The sequence below is a fragment of the Pyrgilauda ruficollis genome, unplaced genomic scaffold, assembly GCF_017590135.1.
Source record: "Pyrgilauda ruficollis isolate IOZ18807 unplaced genomic scaffold, ASM1759013v1 scaffold6, whole genome shotgun sequence".
In the NCBI taxonomy this organism is placed as follows: domain Eukaryota; kingdom Metazoa; phylum Chordata; class Aves; order Passeriformes; family Passeridae; genus Pyrgilauda; species Pyrgilauda ruficollis.
Window position 1 is genome coordinate 14809959 of NW_024527710.1, and position 26064 is coordinate 14836022.

At 54.2% G+C, this 26064-nt stretch overlaps 3 protein-coding genes across 5 annotated transcripts; 2 read left to right on the forward strand and 1 right to left on the reverse strand.

Moving 5' to 3' along the window:
• Positions 1-14194, forward strand: ACOT11 (acyl-CoA thioesterase 11). 3 transcript variants are annotated; one of them, XM_041483241.1, is made up of 18 exons: positions 1-125; positions 4229-4304; positions 5714-5912; positions 6810-6879; positions 8715-8765; positions 9772-9832; positions 10012-10113; positions 10367-10502; positions 10788-10944; positions 11289-11408; positions 11484-11628; positions 12478-12533; positions 12662-12728; positions 12814-12897; positions 12986-13119; positions 13408-13539; positions 13612-13738; positions 13827-14194. In XM_041483241.1, the coding sequence occupies exons 1-18, from the start codon at positions 103-105 to the stop codon at positions 13980-13982; spliced, it is 1896 nt and encodes a 631-aa protein (XP_041339175.1). In that variant the 5' UTR covers positions 1-102; the 3' UTR covers positions 13983-14194. The 3 variants fall into 3 exon arrangements, with proteins under 3 accessions (XP_041339175.1, XP_041339176.1, XP_041339177.1); XM_041483242.1 differs by lacking the exon at positions 8715-8765; XM_041483243.1 differs by lacking the exons at positions 4229-4304; positions 8715-8765 and having other exon boundaries at positions 12-125.
• Positions 14195-16923: 2729 nt separating this feature from the next.
• TMEM205 (transmembrane protein 205) lies at positions 16924-18187 on the forward strand. Its single transcript, XM_041483379.1, has 3 exons — positions 16924-17307; positions 17399-17562; positions 17744-18187. Exons 1-3 carry the CDS (start codon positions 17208-17210, stop codon positions 18041-18043), a joined length of 564 nt encoding a protein of 187 aa, XP_041339313.1. The 5' UTR covers positions 16924-17207; the 3' UTR covers positions 18044-18187.
• Positions 18188-18568: 381 nt separating this feature from the next.
• TTC4 (tetratricopeptide repeat domain 4) lies at positions 18569-25869 on the reverse strand. The gene is made up of 8 exons (XM_041483346.1): positions 25706-25869; positions 24805-24882; positions 23922-24046; positions 23554-23640; positions 22485-22699; positions 21287-21368; positions 20141-20223; positions 18569-19255 (listed from the first exon to the last, which is right to left on the reverse strand). The coding sequence occupies exons 1-8, from the start codon at positions 25854-25856 to the stop codon at positions 19156-19158; spliced, it is 921 nt and encodes a 306-aa protein (XP_041339280.1). The 5' UTR covers positions 25857-25869; the 3' UTR covers positions 18569-19155.
• Between the last annotated feature and the right edge of the window lie 195 nt (positions 25870-26064).

Here is a 26064-nt window from a genome sequence, read left to right on the forward strand (position 1 = left end):
CCCCGTCCCAGGGCTCCGCGCCAGCCCGGCCTCGACGCCCGCGCCCGCAGGTGTCCGGACGCTTCTCCTCCGAGCCAGCCGTCGCCTCAACACCTCCCGCAAATGCTCAGCTTCTTCTGGCTGAGGTGAGGGTTGGGGGGAGCTGGGCACGGTGGGGATCGGGGGGAACGGCAAGGCTGGCCGAGCGGGAGCTGCTGGGGAGACTTCCACTGCCGGCGGCTTGTCCTGGCATGCGTCGGCGCTGGGCGGCTCTTCCGGGGGAAGATGTGGGGTGAAAGCCCCGTGTGACCCCCTGCTCACCCGGGTGATGCTTTCTTGGCTTTGGGGTTTGCAGCGAGCCGTGCTGCTGCTCCATCGTGGTCGGCACTGGCGGCTTGTCCATGGGGACGTGGCATCCTCCGGCTGCAGCGGGGACAGCGGGCGGGAGCTGGGAACGCCAAACCCCCCAGGTCTTTCTGGGTGTGACAGGAGGAGTGCTGGGGGCTTTGGCTTGAATCAGCTTCTTTTCACTTAAAAGTAGGGGCAGATATGTGGGAAGCATGGGCGCAGGGCTGCTGGGAATGGTGGCGGCATGGGGAGGGCAGAGGGATGTGCTGGGGCTGGTGCGGGCAGTGTGGGTGGCACGATGCCAGGGTGGTCTCCACCCCAATAGCCTCAAATGAGGTGGTCTTGACCATGGTGACTACCACGGTGGGGACCACCACAGCACCGTGGTGTTCACCTGGGTGTTTCCTACTCCAGTGGTCTCAGCCGTGACCCCCATTGCGGAGACCACACAGTTCAGACCACCAGGGTGTAGACCTTTGCACCAGCTTGGTCTCCACTGTGGTGGTTTCCAGCTTGGTGGGCTTGGCTGCGGTGGTCTGAAACGTGGTGGTATTGATGTTATGGCAGTCTCCTCCCTGGGAACGCCGTGGGTGGCAGGGCAAAGGTGCCTGGGCTGGGCGGTGCTGTTGGTGTCCCCATGCGTGTGAATTTTGGGCCTGGCGGTGTTTGCAGGTGTTCTGGGGTGACATACGGCTCTGTTCTCCCCCTGCACTGCAGCCAGACCTTTGTCCCCTGGGACACTCCCTGGGGGACTTCGCCCCTGTACTGGCAAAGCAGCACCAGCCTTCCTGGGAGCCTCATGGGAGCTGCAAAGAGCACTCAGGCAGGGGTATGGATGGGGCTGTGGGCACAGCTGGGGCTGGGGATGCTTCACCCTGTGGTGGAGAGGGGTGGGAGGGTGCTGGAGGTGTCCCCGCTGTGCTCACACTGAGTGATGCTTTCCCGTGGGTGGTGGCTGGAAAACCATCAGCCCCTTGTAAGAGGAGCCCTCCTGTGTCCCACTCCTGCCTTTGACCCTTGGTTTGCACTTTCCTGGCCCCGTGCCTTGCTTTGCTCCATGTACTCTAAGGAAACATGATGTGTGGTCCCAAAAATACCCATTGCCGTGTGTCCTGGCCTTTTTTCTGGGCTGGCCACGCTCCTGAGGTCCCACTGAGACCCACTGCAGGGGGCTGCTGTGTTTCCTCACCTGGCAATTCAGTCCCTCTTGTCCCAGCAGGGTCACATCCTGAGCAGCAGCTCTCATGCTGGGAACCCTGCTCCATCCTGCTGGGCATGGGGTGATGGGGCTGGGCTGTGCTGGGCATCTCCAATGCTGCTGGCACCAGGGCTTTGTCACTGCTGGCAGTGGGACTGGCAGGCTCGTCTCAGGGGATGGACAGCCCTCACTGCCCTGTCGAGATGGCAGAATTTCCCAAAGTAGGTCAGGGTAATTTTTTAACGCGTGCAGATTTGCTTGTTACCATGGATATTGCTCAATTATACACCAATAATCCGCCATGAGGACTTCATTGTCGCCGCTTTCTTCCCCACCATCTCCCCCCTTTTTTTCTTTAAACACTTCCAGAGAGGGGCTGGGGTGGGGGTAGGAGACAGAGCCAGGTGAGGGAAAATGGGAATTAGGTATTTGAGAGGTGGCAGTGGGTGGTGAGAGAGCTCTGAGGGCAGCTGGCGGTGGCTCAAGGTGTGAGGGTGCCCTGCTCTGCCCAGACCCCCCCAGAGCCCAGCACTTGGAACCCCCACCCCACCTCACTCTTGTCTCTCCCTCTCATCCACTGTCTTGGGGGTGGCTGAAGCAAACACCCTGCTTTCAGTGGGCTCAAGGATTTGGGGGAACAACTGTTCTCTTGCATCTCTGCCCAGCATCATCCTGAGGAGCTGTGGCACCCACGAGGGCTTGCAATGGAGGTTTGTGCACAGTGGTGGTCCCTGATGATTTCTGAAGAGGCCAGCACTGAATTTCACAGCAGAAATATTCCCTGGAGCTTGTGGGTGTTTTGGTGCTGTGGGACACCCCTCTTCCAGGGTATAGGAGACCTGTGGGGAGCTGTGGGGTCCCTCTCCCCAGTATTTGCAGGGTTGTTGGTGTGTTTTCCTCTCTGTGTCTTTCCTGGTTTGCTCTGTGGGCTCCTTACGCCTTCAGCAGCACAGGAAGTGAGTGTGGCAGGAGGCAAGAAAAATATTCTGCTGGAAGGGTTTTTTTTCCTAATGCAAACTTTTTTTTTTTTTTTTTTGGGTAGAAATGGGTCACTCGAGGGGTGACAGAGTAAGAGCATCCTCGCCTGGGTACTGCATCCTGTTGCCATGGTGACCCGAGGGCTGCATCAGTCAACAGCTTTAAAAATGTGACAGTTGAGTGAGGCTGAAGATTTTAATGAGGACAGACACTTGCTGGCTTGGTTTCCATAACAAATACTCCATAAATACCCACCAGCTGGATGGTTCCGGGTCTCGGGCGCTCCCCTTCCCGGGGCTGGGGCTGCCTGGGAGATAGCAGGGGGATGATGCAAAGCAGACAGCTCTGGGTATTCTTCCCCCTCCTGCTAACTCAACCCAGGGGACAAGGTGACACGATTGCCGAGCCAGCAGCAGGTCTGGGTTTCCAAGGAATGTCCCTCTGGAGCTGTTGGCTGGGGCTGTGGGGTGTAACAGGACCACCCCCAGCCACTGGCACCGCCTTGTGCCTGCACTGGGCAGCAAACCGTCCTGTTAAACAGGAGATAACTCTTGCAGCGGGCTCTTGCAAGGGCAGGTGAGCCACCAGGAAGCTCCCAAATCTCAATAACAAACCTGGAGAGGTCATGGGGCTAGGGAAAAGGTCATAGGGCTGGGGAAAGCAAAACCTGGTGCTGCTGAGGCAGGGGTGGGAGGCTGCGAGAGGCTCCTGTTTGTGTCTTGTTTTGTACTGACCACATTGGGTGCACTCTGTGTGATGCCCCAGCTCCTGATGGTGCAGGAGGCAAATCTACAGCTTCCACTTTTTTACCCCTTCACAAAATCCCATACATTGGGAAAAAAGCTGCTACCTCCAGCAGCCTGGTTTTAGCTGCATGGGAGAGAGATGTGTGCTGGGAAGCTGGGGGTATGCCAAGGGCCTGGCAGTGTTGTGTTTAAAAGCAAACTGTAAATATGAAGCCTCTTCCACTTTTTTTTTTTTTTTTTTTTTTTTAATAAAAGCCCCTTCCCTTTTTTTTTTTTTTTTTTTTTTTTTTTTTTTTTTTTTTTTTTTTTTTTTGCTGCAGCTCCCACACTGCCTTTCCTTGCAATGCCACCACGATGTCCAGCTTGGACACAGTCACTGCGCACGTGGCCCGGGAGCCTGCAGGCACCCAAGGACACACAATGCCCTTGTGGAATGCCAGGCAGAGGGAATGGAGCAGGGCACAGCAGCATTGCTGGGCTTGGGTGCTTCCCATTTGCTGCCCCCAGTACCACCCATGGCAGCCTCAGCTCTGCCTGCTGCCAAAAATATGCTCCTGGCTGTCTTGTGACTGCAGCGGTGTCACCGCTCCGGCCAGGGCAGCTTCGAGGCACAGCCCTCTGTCACATGTAGCAACACTGACACAGCATCGCTGACTGAGGGGTTGGCCACGGCCCTGCAACGTGTGCTTGGTCCAGCTGCCCAAAATAGCTGGGACTCTTTCACCTGGGCTGGTGGGTGTGGGACCTGACCCCCTTGGAATGGCAGGCACCTGCCCCAGCTCTGCCCTTCTCCGTTTCAGCTCTGACAGCTCCCTGATAGGTGTTGGCGTGGGGTCAGTGGTGTGGGAGGGCTGTCGGCATGGCATGTGGGGACAGGGTGTGACAACCTGCCACACGCTCTGCCTCGTTCCTGCCGGGAAACAGCCACCCCCATCTCTGCCAGTCCTGCTGTAACCAGAGCCACTCTGCTCCTTTCCAGGTGTCTCTTAAAAATGGTCAAGGGGAATATTATAGTCCCTGAAGACATCTTGAGCTTCTGTTGCAATGGCCTCCAGGTACCCTTCGTGCCGTGCAACTAACCCGTGGCTCCCGTTGTGCCGCCAGCTACTAACCCAGGCTGTGCCAGGGGGATGCCACCCTGTGCCAGGAGCTGCACAGACCTGGCTGCATCCTCTCCCAACACATTCCCACAGCCAGCAGCTTCTTCCCTAAGATTCAGAACTGTCAAACGCCGGGAAAATGACCGGCGGGATCCCAGGCCAGGCTGTCTGCTCACGCTGCAGCAGGCGGCTTTGGAGATCTTTGCATTGCTGGCTCGTACCCCAGAGCCTGCTGGCTTCCCAAAATAGCTCTGTGGTACTCGTGGAGGCGCTTCTGAGGTGCTGGGAAACAGCCCAGGAGGTTCACACAGGGGTTTGGAGGCTTCTGGAGGGGCTCTGGTGGCCGGGGGTGGGTCTCACTGTGGGATGGGGGGACCTTTGCCATCGGCTGGGCTCGGTTCGCTCGCTGCCGAGGTTTGTGCCGTTCCCGGGATGTCGTGTACCAGTAGCTATGGAAACAGAGGTTAGACCTGCTGGAGAAAAATGCTATTCTGAGAGGCAGCGAGCTCAGGGTAATCGGGAAAGCTTCATTTTCAGCATAAACCCATCTTTAAAGAATCCGGGCGAAGCAAAGGGCAGAGAGGCTGCTGCAGTGGGACTCGTGCAACAAGTGCTGAGAGCAGGAGCTGCAGCGGGAGCAGAAAGCGGAAGGAAGGGCTCTGACGAAGCCCAGACAGCTCCTCGTGTCTCCTCAGTTACTCACCAGGCTAACTGAGTTCACCCCTTGTGTAACACGACTCACTTGACATCTCTCATCAGCTGTTTTTCCTGCCAGCACCACCTCAGCCTCCTCTCTCTCCCACCCTGCTTCCCACCGGGGTGCCGGGGGAGCTGCTCTGCGCCCAGCAAATGGACAAGCCAGCAAGGAACAGATTTTACTGGCCAAACAACCCCAAACTGAGGATGCTCCTCCTCTGCTGCTCGTACCACACAGCTTCCAGTGCTTCCTTTGGTGAAGGGGGGGTGTTGGTGGAAGGTGTGGAGCACTGTCCAGCCCCAGAGCAAACCCACCCTGTGCTGCAGCACCCTAAAAATGAAGCTGTCAAGGAGAAAAATTCCTTCAAGGAGAGTGATTAACTTTGGGAGAGATTTTTTGTGGTGTTTGGGAGGGAGCAGTGGGGTTAGGTGATAAATGGCCTGAAAACCTGGAGTAATCCCCCATGGAGCTTTTTTTAGAGGGATTTTTTTTCTCTTTCGGCTGCAGGCATCTTTTCTTTGCCAAGGACTGGATGGATTTGCTGGTGTCCAGGGGTGAGCAGGGCTGGGGTTCTCCCAGCTCTGTGTGAGGTGTGTCTTCACAGGTCACCATTCCCTCAGGAGATTTGCTTCCCAATGGGGTGAAACACAGCTTTTGTGCCCCACAGGGCTCGACCTCTCCACCCCGTGCCCGGGAGCCAGGGGAGTGGGAGGAGGCGCCGGGGGCCATGGCCAGCCCCTCGGCCACCCGCAACCCCACCGAGGTGCAGATGAGCCAGCTGGTGCTGCCCTGCCACACCAACCACCGCGGCGAGCTCAGCACTGGCCAGCTGCTCAAGTGGATCGACACGGCCGCCTGCCTCTCGGGTAAGCCATCCTCTGCCTCTGGAAAGCCATCCTCTGCCTCTGGAAAGCCATCCTCTCCTGCTGATAAGCCATCCTGTCCCTCTGGAGCCCTCGTCCTGCTGGGCTGCCAGGGAAGGCACCAGGCAGGATGCACAGGAGCCAGCTCGTTGGCAGCATCCCTGGCAGTCCAGCAGCGTGTGTGCCTCGGAGTGACGCCAGCTGGGGACCCACGTCATGTCATTTTGCTGAGTAATTAGAGAGCAAAGAGGAGCAGGACAAGAAGGGGAGGAGACGTGCACTGCAGCATGCATGCTGGCTTGGGGACAGATCAAAATCCGTGCCTGGTTCATCTATAATGGTGCCCTTTTCCTTGCCTGCTGTGCAGGGCGTGGGGAGAGCAGGCTGGTGGCAGCCCAGCAGCAGACAGAGTGGGCTGAGCTCCTCCACTCAGCAGGAGGCAATGGAGCTCACCAGCTTAGCCAAGCATGGGGAGGTTATGACAGGGAAACGGGTGCAATTCTGCAGTTGGATGAGGTTCCCAGAGCAGTCCTGCAGGCTAAGGTTCCTGGAGTCCCAAGGGAAAGCTGCGCCAGCAGAGCGGCTTTGAAATATTTGCTGTGTACGAGGAGATGGAATCAGCTGCTGGTGCATCTCCACAGCTGCAAACTCATGGAAGGAAGGCAAAATACCAGCACACTCTCCAAACCTTTAAACATCTGCAAACCCACGCTGCTGTGGGTGGAAAAACCCCCAATCCCACTCGGGTCCGCTGCAAACGCAGCAGTGGGCATCAGCAGGGAAAGGGACGCTGGCTGGGTGTCACCGGTGTCACCAGCCTGGGGCAGAGGAGCCCTCGTGCCCCACACACCCTCAGCACGTTGCTGCAGGTTGCTGATGCAGTTTGTTTTCCCTTTGCAGCCGAGAGACACGCCGGCTGCCCGTGCGTCACAGCCTCCATGGATGATATCTATTTTGAGCACACCATTAGGTAAATGCTGCGCGCACCGCGGGGCACGCGCAGGCAAACGCGGGGGTTTTTCCCATCTGCCGGCTGCAACGTGGACAGGGGCTGGAGCTGGAGCGGGGAGCAGCGTGCCTGGCAGAGGAGGAGCTGCAGTGGCAGTGCCAGGCTGGCAGGGCAGCAGGGACTGAGGCTCGCAGGGCTGTCTGCTCTGATTTATCCACTGCGGTCGCCTGGGGAGCTCCTGCTGCGTTGGCTTCCCGGTATTTCCCCCAACGCCAGCTCCTCCCTGGCTTTGTTCAGGAAACAGCTCTGATTTAGTGCTCTGGAAAACTGGAATCTTGCAGATCGTGCCTCTGGAGCGGCCATGTGGGTGGCAGAGGCGCGGTGGGGCTCACCCACCCAGCGGGTGCTCCCGGCTTTGTGGGATGCGTTGGGATGGGCATTGCCTGCTCAAAATTCCATCCCAGGCTGGTGCTGGCGTCCCCTGGGTGCTGCCCCACAGAGGTGCCCCCTCTGATTCATGCAGCCCTTGGGATGTGGTGTTTCAGGGAATAATGTTTCTCCTGACCTGAGGGTGGGAGGAGAGGGGACAAAAATGCTCCCAGGGTGTTCTCTGCAGGCTCCCAGTACTGAGACTATTCCCACCCAGCATTCCCAAAGCAGTCTCCTCCTTTTGTACCCCCAGTAAGCCCAGGTACTGCCACCCACCTTTACTCATCTCAGGGTCCCCACACCCCCTGTGCCTGTCTGTTCCCACCTGGGTACCCTTCCAGTGGGCTCCCTGGGGGTTTGCCATGCAATATAGGATCCATGCAATATAGGATCCACCTGCCCAGCAGTTCCTGCCTTGCCATATGGGATCCATGCCATACAGGATCCATACTGCCCCCTCCCTGCTGTGCAGGCCTGCCTGCTGGGGCAGGCACCAGTGTGGGTACCCAGGGCTGGCACTGGGGTCCCCGGCTGTCAGCTGATTTGTTTGGCACTGAGAAGTCTGACTCACTCTTGGGTTTTACTGTCATTCCCAGGAAACGCTGAACTCACACTTCTGCCCTCCCACATGAGGTGCCCATCACCCTGGGCTCAGCTCCATGAGAAATCCACAGTGTGGGGATGTGGTGCAGCCATGGTGCCACCTCCTGCTGGCAGAGGTGGCACCACTGGGGTTGATTCCCTGCTCCTGGGCATCTTTCCCCCGTGGGTTTCAGGAGCAGGGAAGAACAGCCCCAAGCCCACTCCACAGCATTACATCAAGCCCTGCAAAGCATTTGTCCCTCCTCGGGGGTGAGCTGGGCACTGCTCCAAGGGGCAGGGAATTTGTGCTGCTCCTGGCTCAGATCCCACTTGCTGTGGTCCAGCTTAAGGCTCCGAGCAAGGGGTCTGGCAAGGATTTCCTGCAGAGCTGTTGGAGGGTGGAGGAGTTTTGTGTCAGATCTCCTTGCCTGGCTGTTTGTGCCTTCTGCTGCCCTTGTGCTGTGGGGGAGAGGCAGGGAGGAGCTGTGGGTGCTTGAGGGCACAGAGGAGACCCCAAATTATCACTGGCTTAAAACTCACTGGCTGGGCAGCAGATTGCCCCATCCCTGTGCCCTGCTGTGTGGAAGTGCAGCCTCTGGGGAGGATCACACGTACCCTTGAGCGGGGATTTGTGTGGCATTTATGGCACTGGCTTCTAATGTTTGATAGGGACAGAGAAGATAAAGTGTTTTTGGGGCTATATATAGACATGTGGGGCTGCCAGTCTGCCTGCCTGGCCCCTTGCCCTTGCATGCCCCTCGCCACAAACCCATCCAGAGCATCCATCTGGCTGCTTCCATCGCCTCTAACCCTCTCCCCACATTTGCTTTCTCTTTTTGCCCCAGCCAGCCGTCTGCAAGCCCTGCTGGGCAGCGGGACGGGAGGAGCGGTGTCGGGTACGGATGTGTTTTGCCCTAGAGCAGCCAGCCTAGCACAGTGCTGCCGTGAGTTGGGAGCCTTAACCCCACTGACGAGGCATGGCATGTGAACAGAGGCTGCTCACGTAACCCTGCTAACGTTTTGGCATGTCACCGGCCCGGGGTCCGTGCTGGGGACGGCCAGAGGCACCAGCTGCTGCCACTCCTGCTCCAGCCAGAGCCAGCGTGCACAGCGTGTCACTTACAGAGCTCAGCCTGAGCCTGAGCCTGGAGCACATGGGAAAAGCTGGTGTCAAAGCACACTCTCCCTCTCTTTTGGTTTTGAGATGTGGTGGTTACAGGGTTTATTATTCCACTGAGTTTCCTAGCACTGGCCTCTTTTGGGGAATGAAGAATATTAAAAATGTGTTTGGTAAAGACTGCTGTCGGCATCACTAAAAAGTTTAATTTGCTCATTCCATGGGTGCCAGCCTGGAGTAGCTCAGGCTGCAGTGTCTGTGTGTACTCTGAAGCCTGCTGAAGGCACAGAGGAGAGCAGCAGCCTGCTGCCAGCAGATTTTTCATTTGAGATGGTGCAAAACGCCCCTGGCTGGGCCCTGCCTCCTGCCATCTCCCAGCATCCCAAAGTATCCATTGCTTGTGGGGAGGCCCCGTGGCTGGTCCTGTGTGCTGGACAGTGGATGCAAGGCTGGAGGAGCCGTTCGCTCTGGCAGGAACGTGCATGCCCACATGGGCAGGGGTGCCAAGCAAGCCTTGGGCACCTCTGCCCCCCTCGGGTGTCCTGGCAGCACCCAGAGCTGGGGACCCACTTGCACACAGCTGCTCAGGGCTGACATCTCACTGCTCTCACGTCTCGGGGGTGGCTGTCCCCCTGTCCTGCTGGCCATCTGGCATGTCCCACAGTCCCAGGAAGCCTCACCACAGCAGGCAGTGAGCTGGAATGCTGTGGCACCTCAGAGGGAGCCGCTCGGTTGCTGTTGTCCCCCAGTAACCCCACACCCTTTCTTCTCTTCCTGTTTTGCAGCGTCGGGCAGGTTGTCAACATCAAAGCCAAAGTGAACCGAGCCTTTAACTCCAGCATGGAGGTTGGTGTGTGCCCCTGCCCTGTCCCCACCAGCCACGTGGCCAAATCCCCAAATCCTCCCGCAATCCCCAGCTTTAATCCCATGTGTTCATCGTTTTTGGCTGGCTCTGGCCGGGGGTGTGTGGTGGGATGTGTGTCCCTGGGGAGCAGAGCTCTCAGGGGTGCTGTGCCCTCTCCCAGGTGGGCATCCAGGTGAGCTACGAAGACCTGTGCAGCGGGAAGCACTGCAGCATCTGCAAGGCGTACGCCACCTTCGTGGCACAGGGCCCCTTGGGCAGCAAGGTGAGCAGTGGCTGGCGGCCAGGGGGACTCTGTAACTGCTACACAAAGGCAGTAAGGAAATGGCCTCTGTGAGGCTGGGCTGGGCTCAGCTTTCCATCATGGCAACTGCTGTTTTTCATGGGTCAGTGATCCCCTGTCCCGTGCTGGGGGGGTGCACGGTGGGCGGCTCTCAGCCCCATGCTGGGCATGGAGGGCACCTGCTCGCTGCTGCTCGTCCCCCAGCGGGACTGCAGCCTGTCCCATCCCTCTGCAGGTGAGGCTGGAGCCGCTGACCCCGCAGACGGAGGAGGAGAAGATCGAGTACAGCATCGCCGCCGAGCGCCGCCGCATGCGCCTGGTCCACAAGGACACCCTCAAGGACCTCCTCACCAGCAGCCCCCAGGAAACCGGTACCGTGCCCCGCAGCCTGGGCTTCCAAAATAGCCCCGACACCCACTGGTGACATCCCACTTCCTCAGCAGCGTGCTGGTGGTGATCACCACAGGGAGGTTTGGGAATGCCCTGGCCGTGGCAGGGATCAGCCCCACCATCCCAGACTGCCAGGCCTGGAGGTTTGGGGGGGTGGATGCAGTGGGAGGGCAGCTGTGGGGAGAGGGACAGGGGCTGGTGGGGTGCAGGGAGAGGGGTGCTAGTGGCCGTACAGCACACTGAACCCTGTTATCCCCCCGTGGCAGAGCTGGAGACGCGGGATGGCAGCGGGGCGGTGCCGGCGGAAAGGACGCGGGTGGAGAGCGTGGAGCTGGTGCTGCCTCCACACGCCAACCACCAGGGCAACACCTTTGGTGGGCAGATCATGGCCTGGATGGAGAACGTGGCCACCATCGCAGCCAGGTGACCTGACAAGGGGGTCGGGGGATGACGTGCCTGGAGGGGACGCATGCGGCTGGGTCTGGCCACAGCTGGACTGTAGGGATGGTGCCCAGCATGTCACCCTTGGGTGACACTGCACAGGGAGTCCCACAGGTGTGTGGTGCTGAGGGACCCCAGGGAAAGGTTCACACTCACTGCAGTTGGCTCACTGTTCCTTCTCACAGCTGGCTTTGGCCATTGGGATCCAGGGGTGACATTTTTTGGGGTCTCCTTGTCCCTGGCTGGGTCGGGGAGGGTGCATGGGGCTGCCATGGCGCGGGGCCGCGGCCGGGGGGTGACACGGGGGGTGACACCTGTCCCCACAGCCGGCTGTGCCACGCCCACCCCACGCTGAGGGCCATCGAGATGTTCCACTTTCGGGGGCCGTCGCAAGTCGGAGACCGCCTGGTGCTCAAAGCCATCGTCAACAACGCCTTCAAGAACAGGTGGGTGGCGGCGCCGGGGGTGCCCTTCCCGCCCTCCCCACGGCCCTCTGCTCCCTCATCCCTTCTTTCTGGCAGCATGGAGGTGGGGGTCAGCGCCGAGGCCTACGGCCAGGAGATGTCCGTCAGCCGCAGGCACATCAACAGCGCCTTCATGACCTTCGTGGTGCTGGACCAGGAGGGCCATCCCCGCACGCTGCCCATGCTGGCACCCGAGCCGGGGGTAAGGACCGGCAGGGCTGGCTTCTCCCCAGCCTGGAGCCACGGGACCCCCAGGGAAATCCCACTCAAGCCCCCCACTCAAGGGCTCTCGGACTCGCAGCACAACAAATGCAGTTCTGTGGCGGTGGAAATGAAATTGCTCAATAGCAAGTGAATTAAATTGATTGCTCGGTAGAACTAATAAAATAAACCACTTGCCTTGCGCAGAGATGGAGACGTATTAGCCATGCAAGGCTTAGCAGAGTATTGTCTGCAAATTCCACCTCATATTTTCTATAATTTAGGGGAGGGAATGTTGAGGTTGATTTGTACCTTTCAAGGCATCCTGATCCATAATTTGCTGGGATCCAAATATTTAAGGAAATCTGTTGCACGAGCACAGCAACAAAGCAAACTCATGTGTCTCAGCTTCTCCTGGGCTGATCCTTGTCCAGCTCCCTCATTTTTTTGATGTCTTAAAACTAGGGTTTCCCACTGTGATGGAGATAATCTCATGGCCAAAGCTGGGCCCCCTGAAACCTCCTCTCACCCACTTTAAAACACTACACTGGCACTTTCTTCAAAATAAGCTGCTTTTTTTTTGGCTTTTATTTCCCCAGGAGAGGACATTTGTAGGTGCTAGGGTACCCAGTTTTTGTTTCAGGGGCTTTGTTCAGGTTTGCAGCCACAACAAGGGTTTTCCCTAATGTGCCAGTGCCCATCACTTGATCAGCAAGGGGGCTTCACCTTCCAGCCCTTCCCTGCTGAATGTTTTTCCCACTCCCAAAAGGGCGTGTTTTTTCGTTTGTTTGTTTGGTTTTTTTTTAACCTCCTTTTCCTATTCACTTAATTGCCTTTTCCCATTCCTCAGGATGGAGAAAGGAGGTACAGAGAAGCCAGTGCTAGGAAAAAAATTCGGCTGGACCGGTGAGCACCAAAACGAGTGGGATGTGGGGATGGAGGAAGGAGGAAAGGGGGGCTCAGCACTGGGGGGACAGGGACATTCTGGGGGTGGTTTGTGTCCCCTCATAAGGGAAGCTGTTCCCTTGCTGCAGAAAATACGTCGTCTCCTGCAAACAGACTGAGGTGCCGCTCTCCGTGCCCTGGGACCAAAGCAACAAGGTAGGAGGATGATCCCCCATGGGAGCTGCTGCCTCCTGCTCCTCCTGCTCCCCCTCCTGCCCCTGACACGCTGCCCCTGCCCCAGGTTTATCTGAGCTACAACAACGTCTCTGCGCTGAAGATGCTCGTGGCCAAAGCGAACTGGGTGCTCGCCAGAGAAAAGGAAAAGGTACTGAACGCTGTCCCCTCTCCCTCGGCCCCAAAGCATGGGCAATCCCGGTGGGAACAGGTCCCAGCTGTGCCCTGTGCTCCCCGAGGTGCGGATGTACACGCTGGAGGAGGACAAGTTCCTGTCCTTCCGCATCGAGATGTCCGTCTGCATCCCGGCCGGCCGAGCCTTCTCCCTGCTCTCCAACCTGCGGCGCCGGCACGAGTGGGACAGCCACTACGTGTGAGTGCTGCAGCCTCCCCACCATCACACCCCCAAGCTTCAGCCTCGTGGTTGAGCATCCCTTTGGGCTTTCCTGGGAGCCAGTGTGTCGCCTTGCCTGCTCCTAGAGACCCTCACACGGTGTGTCCCCGTCCTGGCTCCATCTGGGCTGATGGCTGCGCTTTGCGGGAGCAAACATCTGTTTTGGGTCACCCCAAATATTTTGGGTCTGGTGGTGGGCTGTAAATGTGTAAGGCCCAGATTCAGGGGTACAGCAGGGTTTCTGTGACCGGTCCCCTTCCCTTACAGGAGTGCTGAGCTTGTCCAGAAGGTCGACGACGACGACATGATCTACCACGTGGTGAGCCAGAAGCTCAGGAACGAGAACAAACCGCAGGACTTCGTTATCCTGGCGTCCCGGCGGAAGCCCTGCAGCAAGGGGTGAGTGTCCAGCCCGACCCCTGCTCCCTGCCATCCAAGCTGTGCCAGCTCACCGGGCTCTCCCGTCCCCAGGGACCCCTACGTGGTGGCCTTTCGGTCGGTGACGCTGCCCACCCACCCCGCCAGAGCCGAGTTCACGCGCGGGGAGACGCTCTGCTCCGGCTTCTGCATTTGGCCAGAGTCAGAGGAGATGACCAAGGTGGGATGATGTGTTTGTGCTCCCACAGCCCGTGGGGGAGGCTCCTCCCTCCCCTGTGCCCCTGCTGACCTCGTCCTGTGCCTCGCAGGTGGCTTATTACAACCAGGCTATGCCAGGGTACCTCACCTACGTCACCACCAACGTGGCGGGGCTGTCCTCCGACATCTGCTCCACCTTCGAAGCCTGTGAGAAGTTCCTGCTGAAGAATAAGGAGGACCTGATCTCACGGCTGCAGGACTTCTAGAGCCACGGCCCCCTGCTGACAGACGGACAGACAGATGAGGGGACACTTCTGTGGTGGAAGGGAACGTGGGATGGTGGCAGCCAGACCCTGCCTCCCTGGGGGTTTGGTCCCAGGGGCTGGGGTGGAGGGCATTACTGTACCACTTCATCCCTTGCACTGATGTGTCATACCTTTTCTTCTTTCTTTTTTAAAAAATTTATTTAGAAATTTTATAAGCTGATGTACAGGACTTGGTTTTCTAGTTCACTTAACGCTACTTGAATCTTTATGCCATCCAAAATTCTTCCCAAACCAGATTATTTTTTTCACTAGTTCTCAGTGGGGCATAACTGGTTCCTTTTGAGGCAGCAAAGGGAGAAAGGGGGCAGTGATGTGGGGTGGGTGCTGTACCTCTCCCTGGTGTAGGGGTGGCTGGTGGAACGTCCCACTCTCCCAGTGCTGCTCCTTTTCCTGGGCAGAGCTGGCAAAGAGCCCCTGCTCCTCCTGGGCTGAAATCCCACCCCATGGGGCTGTGGAAGGAGCAGCAATTAAAGTGTTTTGAAAGGACAGGCACCCATATCTGCTCTGGGTGAGTGTCTGCTCCAGGGGCTTGCTGTGTGGTGAGCTTGGAGCAGGGGTCCTGCACCCACAGCTCACCTGGGGCTCAGGTGGAGGTGGGGTCCTTTGAGGCAGGACTGTGCTGCAGGAAAGGGGTGGTGCTCCCTGCAAGTGGCTTTTGGGGACTGCCTGGAGGTGTGGCTCTCATGCCTGGGACTGCCCTCCTTGTCCCCCTCTGCTGGGTGCACCAACAGCTTGAGATGTAAACCCCAAACTGCCTCAGAGGTGCTGAAACAGGAAAAGACAGAGCCAAACCTTGCTCCCCTAAGTCTGGGATGCTCTGGGAAGGGCACCAGCATGAAGCAGGGGTGACAGTGGAAGTGCTGCTCATCAGTCACAGCACAGGGGACATCTGCCCTCAGCCACAGGCCTGGGAGAGGCCCCTCCTCAGCTTTCCTGGGTCACACAGCCAGAGGTTTTCTGATGGCATTGGGGTTTCTGGAAGAAAATGAGCGAGCCCTGGAAGCCCTTAGGCACGCAGAGCTTTGGGCACAGCAGGTTCTACAGGTGCCAGCTGTGCCCTTGCCTCTGCCTGCAGAGCCCCGTGCTTAACCCCAAGCATGGGTTTTGTAGAGCTTAACCATGAGCAAGTGATGGTGATGCCATACTCAGGATGAGGTGAGGCCATGGGGTGCCAGAAATGACCACAGGGTCTTTTCCAGGTGTGTGTAGAGCTTAACCATGAGCAAGTGATGGTGATGCCATACTGGGGTCACCAGAAATGACCACAGGGTCTTTTCCAAGTGTCCCTTTTCAACACCCAGTCCCTTTGCCACTCAAATTCCCCACCCAGTTTATAAGCAGAAGGAGCTGCTGCCCCTCTCCTGTGGCCACCAGGCAGTGGCTCCCACCCCTGGCTGTGGCCATAAACCCCTAATCTCTGCTGCATCTCCCATCATAAACATCTCAGCTCAAGGCCTGGCACGGCTGGGCCCTCACCTCCAACAGATAAAGCCATCTTAGGCTGACCATGGTACAAAACATTCAATTTTTATAGAGCCCTCTTATCTGCCAAAAACTGAGAGCAATCCTGCCTTGTTATCACTGGGAGGAGAGCCATCCTTTCTCCTTCCCGTTAGGAATTGCTGCTGCTTGATTAAGTGGAGGGGATGATGTATTTGCCTGAACATTAAACTTTAACTGACCTCTCCTTCTCCTTAAGTATTGTGCTTTTTCCTGCTGGGAGGCCCCGGTCAGCCCTGGCTCCAGCCTGGCTGGGTCCCGGGGGTGCAGGGTGATGGAGCAGGAGTGACCTGGGGGCACTTCTGCTAGAAAACTGCAGCCCTACAGCATCTGCTGGCCCTCGGGGGCATGGCCAGCAGGGCTGGGCAGCCTGGAGCATCCCTGGAGCACCCATCTCGACTGCCTCATCCCACAGAGAAGGAGGGACCGCTCTAGGACCAATTCAGCAATCAATCACCATTTTTCTTAATCTCTTTAAAAAAACAAGGGAGTTACCCCTCTTCTCTGAGCAACCTTCCAACCTGCAGCTTAGCATGAAAACACCTTGGAGCTCTGGCTGCTAATTCCTGCATGGAGGCAAAGCATTTGGAGAGGCAGATCTGGGGCCTTGGGAGCAGCAGGGCTGTGTGCTGGCTGCTGGCATCCCTGCCCGGGATGATGCAGGGAACAAAGCCCCACCTAAGCACCACGGCTGCCTCCCTGGGCCCCTGGAGAACGGAAAAATCCCCAAAACCACCAAGAAGCTTTTGGAAAAGAAAAGGCCATGAATACAGCTGGGGATTTACAGGCCAGCACTCCAGGCTGGATGTGGGCGCCTTCTCCGGTGTGCTGCCATCATGAGAAGGTTTAAGGAGCTGATTTTATGGATGCCTAAATAAATACCTGGAGCTAATATATCACAATACAGGGCACATTTATCTGCTTTGCCCGAGTGGGATAGAATTAGACGGCAGTGTCTCTCTCAAGGCCAGCCCTGCTGTAATTCATGCCCCGAGGCAGCCAGCCGAGGGGAGGATGAGGAGGAGGAGGAGGAATTCTACAGGCAGCAGTATTGATGGGCTACTCCCAGAAGCTTTGTTTTAATTAATTTTCAGAGTGCTCCTTGCAGTGGATCAGGCAGCTCCTTCAAAGCCTCCTTCCACCCACTGCCCGTGCTCTTGTGCAGGGTCTGGGGCAGCGGGGTGAGCCTGGGAGCCCCCCTGCTTTTGGTTAAGCAGTGCAGAAGCTGTTGCTGTTTTTAAACAAGGGGGCTTCCCCCTGGCCAAGAGACGTCTGGTGGCCACAGCGTGGGCAGGTGGATTTGTCACAGCTTTTCTCTTCCCCTTTTTATTGACTTTCTGCTTGTTCCTGCTGCCAGGGGTCAGTGGGGCGTTGGCTGGACTTTGCCAAAAGTCCACCCCAGCCATGTGGCTCCCAGGTGCTGACGCAGAGCCCTGCCCTGAGATACGAGGGGACTGAACAGCGGCTTTGCAGCCCGGTCGGGTGTGTGGTGGTGAGGCTGGAACGGGGCTGTGCCAGCTCCAAAGCTTTCCCTGAGTAAGCAGGTTTGTGAACCTGAACTGCATTTGCCCTGCGAGCAGCAAGGTGACAGCAGCAGCCACAGTTCAGCGCCGAATTTGGGGTGACCCGGCTGACACGAAGGGACCTGTCGCCATCCAGGACGCCATGGCAAGTGACACGGAGCCCTCCAACACCATCAAACTGCTGCACCTGCTCTTCCTCTCCACCTCCTGGGGAATGCAGGTGTGGGTGACCTTCGTGGCCGGTAGGTCGGGCTGTGCTGTGCTCTCTGCCCACGGGGGTGGCACAGGGCACGGGGCTTTGGAGGACTCTCTCTCCCTGCTCTCCCCTCGCAGGGTTTGTGATGAGCAGGCACCTCCCTCGCCACACCTTCGGCTCCATCCAGCGGCAGCTCTTCCCCTACTACTTCCACATCAGCTCCACCTGTGCCTTCCTCAACCTGACCCTGTTTGCCATGTCCCACCCCAGCGAGCAGCTCGGCGAGCAGCACATGACCCAGGTAGCCTCCCCCTTCCTCACACTCAGCCCAAACCCCTTCCTCTGCTCCTCTGGCTGGCTTGCAAACCACGGAGATCCACGCACAGTTAAAAGAACCCCACAAGCACCCAAACTGCAGCGAGCCAGGGGGCCTGGGGGAGAAATTTAACCCACCACACGTGGGGTGGCTTCGCTCCCCGCAGATCATCGTCTTCCTCGTCTGCGTCGCCGCCGCGGTGCTGAACACGCAGTGGTTTGGGCAGGTGGCCTCTGACTTGGTGGCCGAGCTGCAGCTGGTGGAGCAGAGCCAGGGGCTGGGGCAGGAGGTGGGGCTGGCAGCCAGCGAGCCCCGCAGGCAGCTCCGTGCCTCCAACCCCGGCTACAGGCAGCTGGCCCGGAGCTTCGCCCTCTACCACGCTCTGTCCTCGCTCTGCAACCTCCTGTGCATCGTGTGCAACGGGCTGAGCCTCTACCACCTGGCTGGCCAGCTCTCTGCCCTCTGAGGGCACTGCCAGGGGATGGTGGACAGTGCCCAGCCCCTGCTGCCTCGCTGTAAAGCAACCCCCAGCTTTGGGCATTAAAGTGCAGCATCCTCGGGTGGAGATACTCTTGCTGTGTTGAAATTTAGGAATAGTGAAATGGAAATGTTTTCTCCAGAGCTGCCTGCAGCCAGCCTCTGTGATTGAAGCAGGAGTGTTTTATGGCTGAACAGCTTTCTAATGCCCCATGCATTGACTGTGTCTAAAGCTGCAGTGTATTCCTGCAGAAGAGAAAGCAATGAGAGATTGAGAATTACTTCTGATTAAAAGCCAAGCGCTAATACAGAAGTGCAGAAGACCCTGCGTGTTGGCTGTACCAGTTAATGTAATGGATAAGGGTGTTATGTTGGGGTTTACAATCAGTGTCTGTCCTTCTCTGATATTTCACAAAACGTTGTCTCATTCATTCGTTATGTTGGGGTTTACAATCAGTGTCTGTCCTTCTCTGGTATTTACAAAGCGTCGTCTCATTCATTAGGCAGAAGTCAGTCTACTTAAAATAGCCATGTTTATTGCAGGTTCTGTAGGATGTTCAGTAAGGTATCAAAAGGGTCAGTCAAACACTGCTCCAAACAAAGAGCTCTGCTGTAGCCTGGCCAGCAGCACAGCCAAGCAGGGACAAAACAGCAGCTGCTGTCCCAGGCAGGCACCTGACTGCACTGACCCTGCTGCAGCAGGCAGCTATCTCCCCAGGCCACTGCTGCTGACCCCAGCAGCCACAGCCCACCTCCGAGCAGATCTGTGATTTTCTCAGGTAGGGAAGTAGATTCCCAGCTGCTGTTACTGCAGCCACAGCCAGTGTTTGGCACTGCTTCAGGCTTATTTCAAAACCACATGCAGCCTATCATAGAGGAGACCTTCTGCAAGCCAGCTGGGTTCCCTTTTAAACAAATAATCCCCTCATGTTAGCCCTTCCTTCTCCTGTGCTGCTCCCCTGGAAGCTTCTCTGTGTGCCAAGATTGTTTTCCTCCCCTGAAGAGTGCAAGGTATTTTTGTTCAAGCAGAAGTCTGCAGCCTGGAGCTGGGCTAACAAACAGCAGCCTCTTGCACAGGATTCCTTGTTTCTTTCTTGCTCATTACAGTCGATGCACTTTCTTGCCAGAGAAGTATTTCTTAGAGAAAGGAGAACGCTTGGCAAACACCAAAACTGTCGGGGTCCCGGCCTTTACAAAATACCTGCAAAGATTAAAAGGAGTCCTTGGCTTTCTTGTAGCTGGCCCAGTGTCCTGCAAAGCAAGTGACTCCTGCCCAGCTCCATAAAGACTGACCTCCCAAAGGCTGGTGACGAGATTTTGTGCTGATTAGCAGAGCCTCTTGGAGCCAGGGCTAAGCACATCTGAGGAGGAGTGTTTTATGAATCAACTCCTCTCCCAACAGCTTCTTTTAATTAAGGCAGCTGTTATTCTCCCTCTGGAAGGAGGGTTCTTTTGCAACTGCCCTTACAGCCTGAAATGTGAGGGCCTATGGACACTGCTGAATTTTATGGGGTGACAGAGACCCCGCTCCCACTGCGACAGAGCGAGCCCCCCACGCTGTGCAGCAGCTCCAGCCAGCTATGAGATGCTGCAGCTCAACAGCACAGGCTGCACAGGAACTTTCTGGCTTCCCAAACAGCAAATTCCTCTCTCAATAACAGCACAACTCTTGAAAGGCAGTTTCAGAGCAGAAGAGTGCAGCGTGCTGCGCCAGGGGCTGCTCACGCAGCAGCAGGAACAGCGAGAGCATTGTTAACCTTCAACATGCTCTTTATAGGCTGCTGCCTGTTTTTCTTCTTCTTTTCTTTTTTTTTAAAGTAGTATTGTGTAGATGGGATCTGGAATAGCTCTTCTGTGTTGCTCAGCTGTGCCCAGCTCCCTTTCCCATCTCCATCCACTCCTGGAAAGAGTTGTTATTTTTTTGGGGGGAAAACACAGGTCAGTTGCTAAAGCCAGGCACAAAATCCATGCAGCTTTATACCTTCAAGAGGCAGGACTATTAAGTCAGAGAAAAGTTAGGACTATTTAAGAACAAACTCATACTTTTTGCCTTTTTTCCCCTGGACATGGACAGGTACAGCCTCACCTTTCGTGCTGCAGCACTTGTAGCAATGTGTGTTCTGGGTTCACCTCATACATTTCTTCTCTTTCTTCATCTTCAAAATAGAGCTGGGAAAAAAAAAATTTGGGGATTATTAAATGCCTAAGGTACATGAAGGAAAGCACTAAGCTGCTGAAAGCCCAGTAACAGCACACCATTATCAGCTGGGGGTTTATCAAACCTCTGTCGCTTGACCCAACTGTTGGATGCAAAATTCAGCAAGGCAGAAATTGGTTTGAATTCCAAGTTTTGTGTGAATTCCAAGTTTTCCCTGTAAAAAGCAGCTTAGGCTCTCCTGGCAGCAGGAAGGCAAAATACACAGGCTGTTCCCATGCTTTACAGGCAATCAATCCAAATCTAAGGGCTGCATTTCTACAGGTGAAATGCAGCAATGTTGTGAGATAAACTGAGTAGGTTTAGAGGTGTTTGAACAAAACAGAGTTGATTTAAGAGATTAAAATCCAGCAATGGTGCCTTAGACTGTAAATACACACAGGATTTAACCTGGAAAAGTACACAGCCACTGTCCTTCTGGACCTGTCTGCTCACTGTACACAGGGTTGTGCTGCTGCTGCCTGGCACAGATGACACTGAAGTGGAAAATGAAAAATAAACATTCCCATCCTTTTGTGTACAACTTCAGAAAAATTCTCAAAACTTGCTGCACCAACTCACAACCCTCCTTTGCTAAAGTGTTAATAGAGATACATTATCTAGATCTGATTATGTGCTCAAGTAAATCCACTTTGTTCTGAAAATAATAAAAAAAAAAAACTTTCTTATTTGTACTGAGCAACTCCATGATGCAATTAAAAAACCAGGCCATCTATCAGCCTGATGATTTAAATCTTAATTATTGTTACAAAGATGGAATCTAAGCAATAGCTATAAATACCTTCTGTCAAATACAGTGTTAGTGGAAGACAACTTCCATTTTCATCAGTGAATTCTGTCAGCACGTGCAGACAATGTTTGAGTTTATAAGTGAGGGCAGCTCTCTTGTTTCACATCTGTGCAAGGTAAACAGATGCCAACACTTCCATACCCTCAGAGCTGTGCACTTTCTCACTCCAGAAATAAAAAACCCACAACACAACAACCCTGAAATTGAAAGGAAGTCAAAATTCTCACCTCAAGATTGTTGGGAAGGTACTTTTTTTCTAAATCCCAGGGAGGTAACTCAGCAAACATCACCATTAAATGATCAATAAACCTAAAAGCCAAAATACTCTTGGTCAGCTTAGACAAAGTGCTCAGCTTCAGTAACTTGTATACTTGCATTTGAATGATGGCAAAAATACATTAGCAAATTTAACAACAGATTTGCAAGAAAGTTTAGATCACCAATAGTTCCTTTCTTTAAAACTCACTTTCCCAATGAATCCAAGGCCCTGTAACTCAGGTTATTGGCTTCAAATTTGAGCAGTGCAACAACTAATTATTAACTTCACATTTTCATACTGAAAAAGATGTCAAAATAAACATCCTGCATTTTGTCCAAAATGGATTTTCCTTCTACACAGTCCCATGCTTCACCAGATCAGAGTGATGAGAATATGTCTGTGTGTCAAAGCCTTCTTTATTTTGGTACTTGAGGAGTGTTGGGAGGCCAGTTTGTCCTAAAAATCCATTTCCACTTCCTTGAGTCATAAAAAAGCACAGTGAACACTACCATAAAAGTACTACAACTTCACCAACCTGCTTGCACTGTAATTTTAAGTCCTAAACTTATTAATAAATCTGAGGAATATGCCTTCCAACAAACAAAAAGCTACAATTCCAAGTCTGTTTAACATTACAAGATGAGAAATTGAAGTTAACATCAAGGAGAGTGGAATTCTGACCTTGCCAGTCACTCCCAGTCTGAAAGGTCTGCAGCACTTCAGATCTGCTGAAGGCCCTGAGGAGAACTTTGGGGTCACTGCTGGTTATGAGAGGTCCCCTTTGGAAGCTTCTCATAATTTTAAACTTTTTTTTCTGAGATATATTTGGAGGGCTTTGAAACAGCACCTTAATGAATCTCTAAAATCCACACATATGGTCACAGGTATCCCTGGCAACTAATTAATTACTGGTCTGAGTAATTGAACTGCAAGCCCCTTCAGTCACCCTGGCTAAATGTGTTTGTCTGCAGCATAAATTTAGGTAAATCACAGAATAATTCAGGTGGGAGAGGGCCTCAGGAGCACATCTAGTGCAGCCTCCTGCTCAAAAGCAGGGTCAGCTGTGTGATCAGAAATCTGGGACTGCTCCAGCATGGCAGTGTTTCACTTGCTGCTGTTCTCATCTCCTCAAACACCTGCAAGAACGCTGCTGGCAGTGCATTTACCTGGAGTTCTCGTGGAAAGCCACAGTGAAATCTGTCTGCTCGTGCTCAGGGTACAGGAAGAGGACAGGCCAGCTCAGGCTGCCATCAGCATCCAAGTGCACCTTGGCCCCCGTGGCACTGCCAGAGTGGAACCCATCCAAGGATATCTCAGCCAGGCCATCTGACACTTCCTCCTCTTCATCTGAAGGCTCAAGAACCAGCTTGATATTTCTTTCCTGGAGGGGATGGAGGGGAAAGACCAAAACCCAACTAAAAATCGAACAGTTATGGTGGGGAGAATAAGAACAAAAAATTAGCAGTCAGTAAAAGGTCCAATTATGTTGTCCTTGTTAGTGAGTCAGCTCCAAAGCTTTCCCTCAGTATCAGACTCAGGTGACTGGACTTCCCAGTAGAATCCAGAACCTTAGCCAGACATCCACAAACAAATGAGGAGAGGTGGGAATCCAAAGGAACCCACGTGTGGAGAGAAGAGCCTGAGAAAACACGTGGAAAGGGATGCACCTAAAATCCTTTTCTCTGTCGCCTGCCAGGCACCACTCCAGGGTGCAAATACACACACCAGCTCCTGAGAACATCTCCTCTTTCAGAGAACTGAAGAAAGCTCACTCTTTTCCTTGGAGAAAGGAAAACAGCAGAAGAGATCTGACTGTAAAAGCCCAGAATATTTTAATGCAGTTTAAACATTCACTGAGGAAGGAGAGGATTTAGGACTGATTCCCTGTTCTACCCTACTGAATGGTTATGTTCTGTTCTTCCACAATTAATGCCTGTGGCCAGCAAAGAAAGCCAGGTTCATTGGGCTGATGTGATGCTACAGCCCAGCAGCCAGAGCACTCACAAAGCTCAGCCCATCTCCTAACACTGGGTCTGTTTTTGCATTAGTTATTACCTGAAATACAGAAAGCTGGGAGGTGGGGCTAGAGCCACGCAGACCTGGAGAATGATGGTTTTAACTCAAATTTTTTTGCTCTAGCCCTCAAAAGCCAATGTATGAGAACCAACTTTTAGAGAAAAATGAGAGAAAAAAAAAACCCAAACCACACAAAACCAGCTCCTCTCAGTGACTCACCTTTATTGCTGCAAGCAAAATTTCCTTCTGACACTGCTCCTTGCTCTCCATCACCTTTGCTTTCCTGGCATCCCGCTCCTGGGTTCGCTACGGGCAAGAAAAGGATGCTGAGGTCACACAGAGCAGGTCAGTGCCCATCACTGCTCTCCCCTGACATTTTCTCCTGCTGCAGAAATCAGTTTGGGTCCCCAGGAAGGTCCCCTGAAGCTCGTTTCCCTGCACATCCCAGCACACAGCCCACGGAAGCACCACTCAGTGCTGTCTGGGGACACCACACTACACAGAAACCCCAAGGGAGCAGCCTCCCTCCTCCTTCCAGGGATCCCCAAGGGACAAGCACTGCACATGCCAGGCTGCCTCATCCTTACCTTTAATTTGTCAGCTTTAGCTCTCATTTCCACAAGCTTTTTATCTTTTGAGTCTATTTGCAAGCCTTCCTCACACCACGCTATTGCTTCCACGAAATTCCTTAGCTCCATGTGACAGAGAGCTCCTGGAAGGATTAATATTTTAAGTTTCCAGTGTTGGAGTCAGTGTACAACTACTATAAAAGTGGTTATTATAAAGACAGCATTAGGTCTGGTGCTTCTGTACTAAATACTTCTGTCTTGTGTGGTCATGTTCAACCAGAAACTTCCAGCAGGTCAGTTGAGAAGAAAATGTAAAGTATTTCGTCAGTTCTCATATCACTTAGACACAGATATCAGCAGAATTATGCTAAAAGTGTCTCTACAAACTAAATTTTATCACTGTAATTAACATTTCAGTATTTGGCTTTTAGGAAAAATAAAAGGGGGGTTTCTATGGAGTGGGAAAAAATAACAGACCCCAAAAAGAGTATTGTGGAAAACAGGAAAAGTTATCCCATACTCCACAGAAATGGGTCCAGTGCCTCTGATAGATATAGCAGATGAAGAACAGAAGGATATTTTGACTGAAAATGCAAAGCAAAAGGCAAAGCTCTGTTTTGGGGAGAAACAGCAATAACAAGTGAAGAGATCTCTTCCAGTAACTGCTTTCCCTTTCTGAAATAAATTCTGTCCAGAAACAAAGCATGATGCCCCTCACAGTAATTAAAGCTTTATAAACACAATTATTACACACCAGAAACACACAAGGAAACAAGGCAACAAGTAACAACAGTCTGTTTCAGGGCTGGTAACAATAACAACCCAATCAGTAAAGATAACATCAGCCAAGTGTTTGGAAAGGAGTCCTGCTCCATGCAGCAACACCAGCTTTAACTCTCACCTCTAATGATGGCTTTGAGATGGGTGGGCTTCAGCTTTTTGGCTTGGATGGCATCATTCAGAGCAGAACGGTAGTTCCCTGTAAAGCAAGTAAAAGTGCTCAGAACCCTCCACTTGTATTTAAAATCCAACCAGACACCAAGGTGGCAAAAAGGTTTATGCAGAGCCCCGGTAATTCACTGTTCCTACAATCACAGCGAGGTGAAAGAAAGGTAAAAAAAGAGCAAATTAAGAACAAGAAGTGCAAGGACAGGGACCAATCATACAGGTGAGAGGTAAATAAGGTGGTGTGAGCAGGTCACCTCCCTGCTGCAACACACAGCAGCATTAAAAGGCGCAGAACACCTTCCCTGTTGGTAGGAAGAGAGTCACAGAATTATTAAGGTTGGTAAACACCTCCAAGATCATCAAGTAATGGTTTTAAACTAAATGAGGGTAGAATTACACTAGATATAAGGGAAAAAAAAATTGACAATGAGAGTGGTGAGGCACTGGCAAAAGTTGTCCAGAGCAGTGGTAGGAGCCCCATCCCTTGAAACATTGAAGGCCAGACTGGACAGGGCTCTGAACAAACTTGTTTAATTGACGATGTCACTGCTCCTTGCAGAGGGGTTGGACCAGATGACCTACAAAGGTCCCTTCCAACCCAAACCAGTCTCTGATCCTAAACCCCACTGTTTTTGTCTGTCCTGGAGCCAAGGCTCGAGCAGCAGGTAACAGCTGGAAGGAGCAGAGAACAAACCCTGCACGCAGCCATGCGCTGGAGCCAGCCAGCTCTTCAGCGTTCAAGGAGCCTCCTTCTCACGGATAACCTATCACACAAACAAAAAGAAAACCCCAAAAGGGGAGGAAAAGCAGCTCTGGAGCGTGGAGCCGCGTGGAAATGTGGCAACGTTCCTTACCCAAGTGGAAATGTGCAGCCGCCCGGTTGGTGAGCAGCACCGCGTCCAGCTCGGCGTCCCCGCTGCGCCGCCGCAGCCCCTCCGAGTAAGCGGCCACCGCTCTCCCGTAGTCCTTCTCCTTGAAGTACTCGTTCCCTTCGTTCTTGTACATCCTGGCCAGCTCTGTGGGGATGCAGCGGGGTCAGCCTGGGGCAGGGACACGCCGGGCTGGGCAGGGCAACGCCGGGCAGGGCAGGGCAGGACAGGGCAGGGCTGGGCAGGACAGGGCAGGGCAGGGTAAGGCCGGGCTGTTTTTCATCAGAAGGCGTTGGAACAGCTCAGGGAAGTGATGGAGTCACCATCTCTGGAGGGATTTAAGG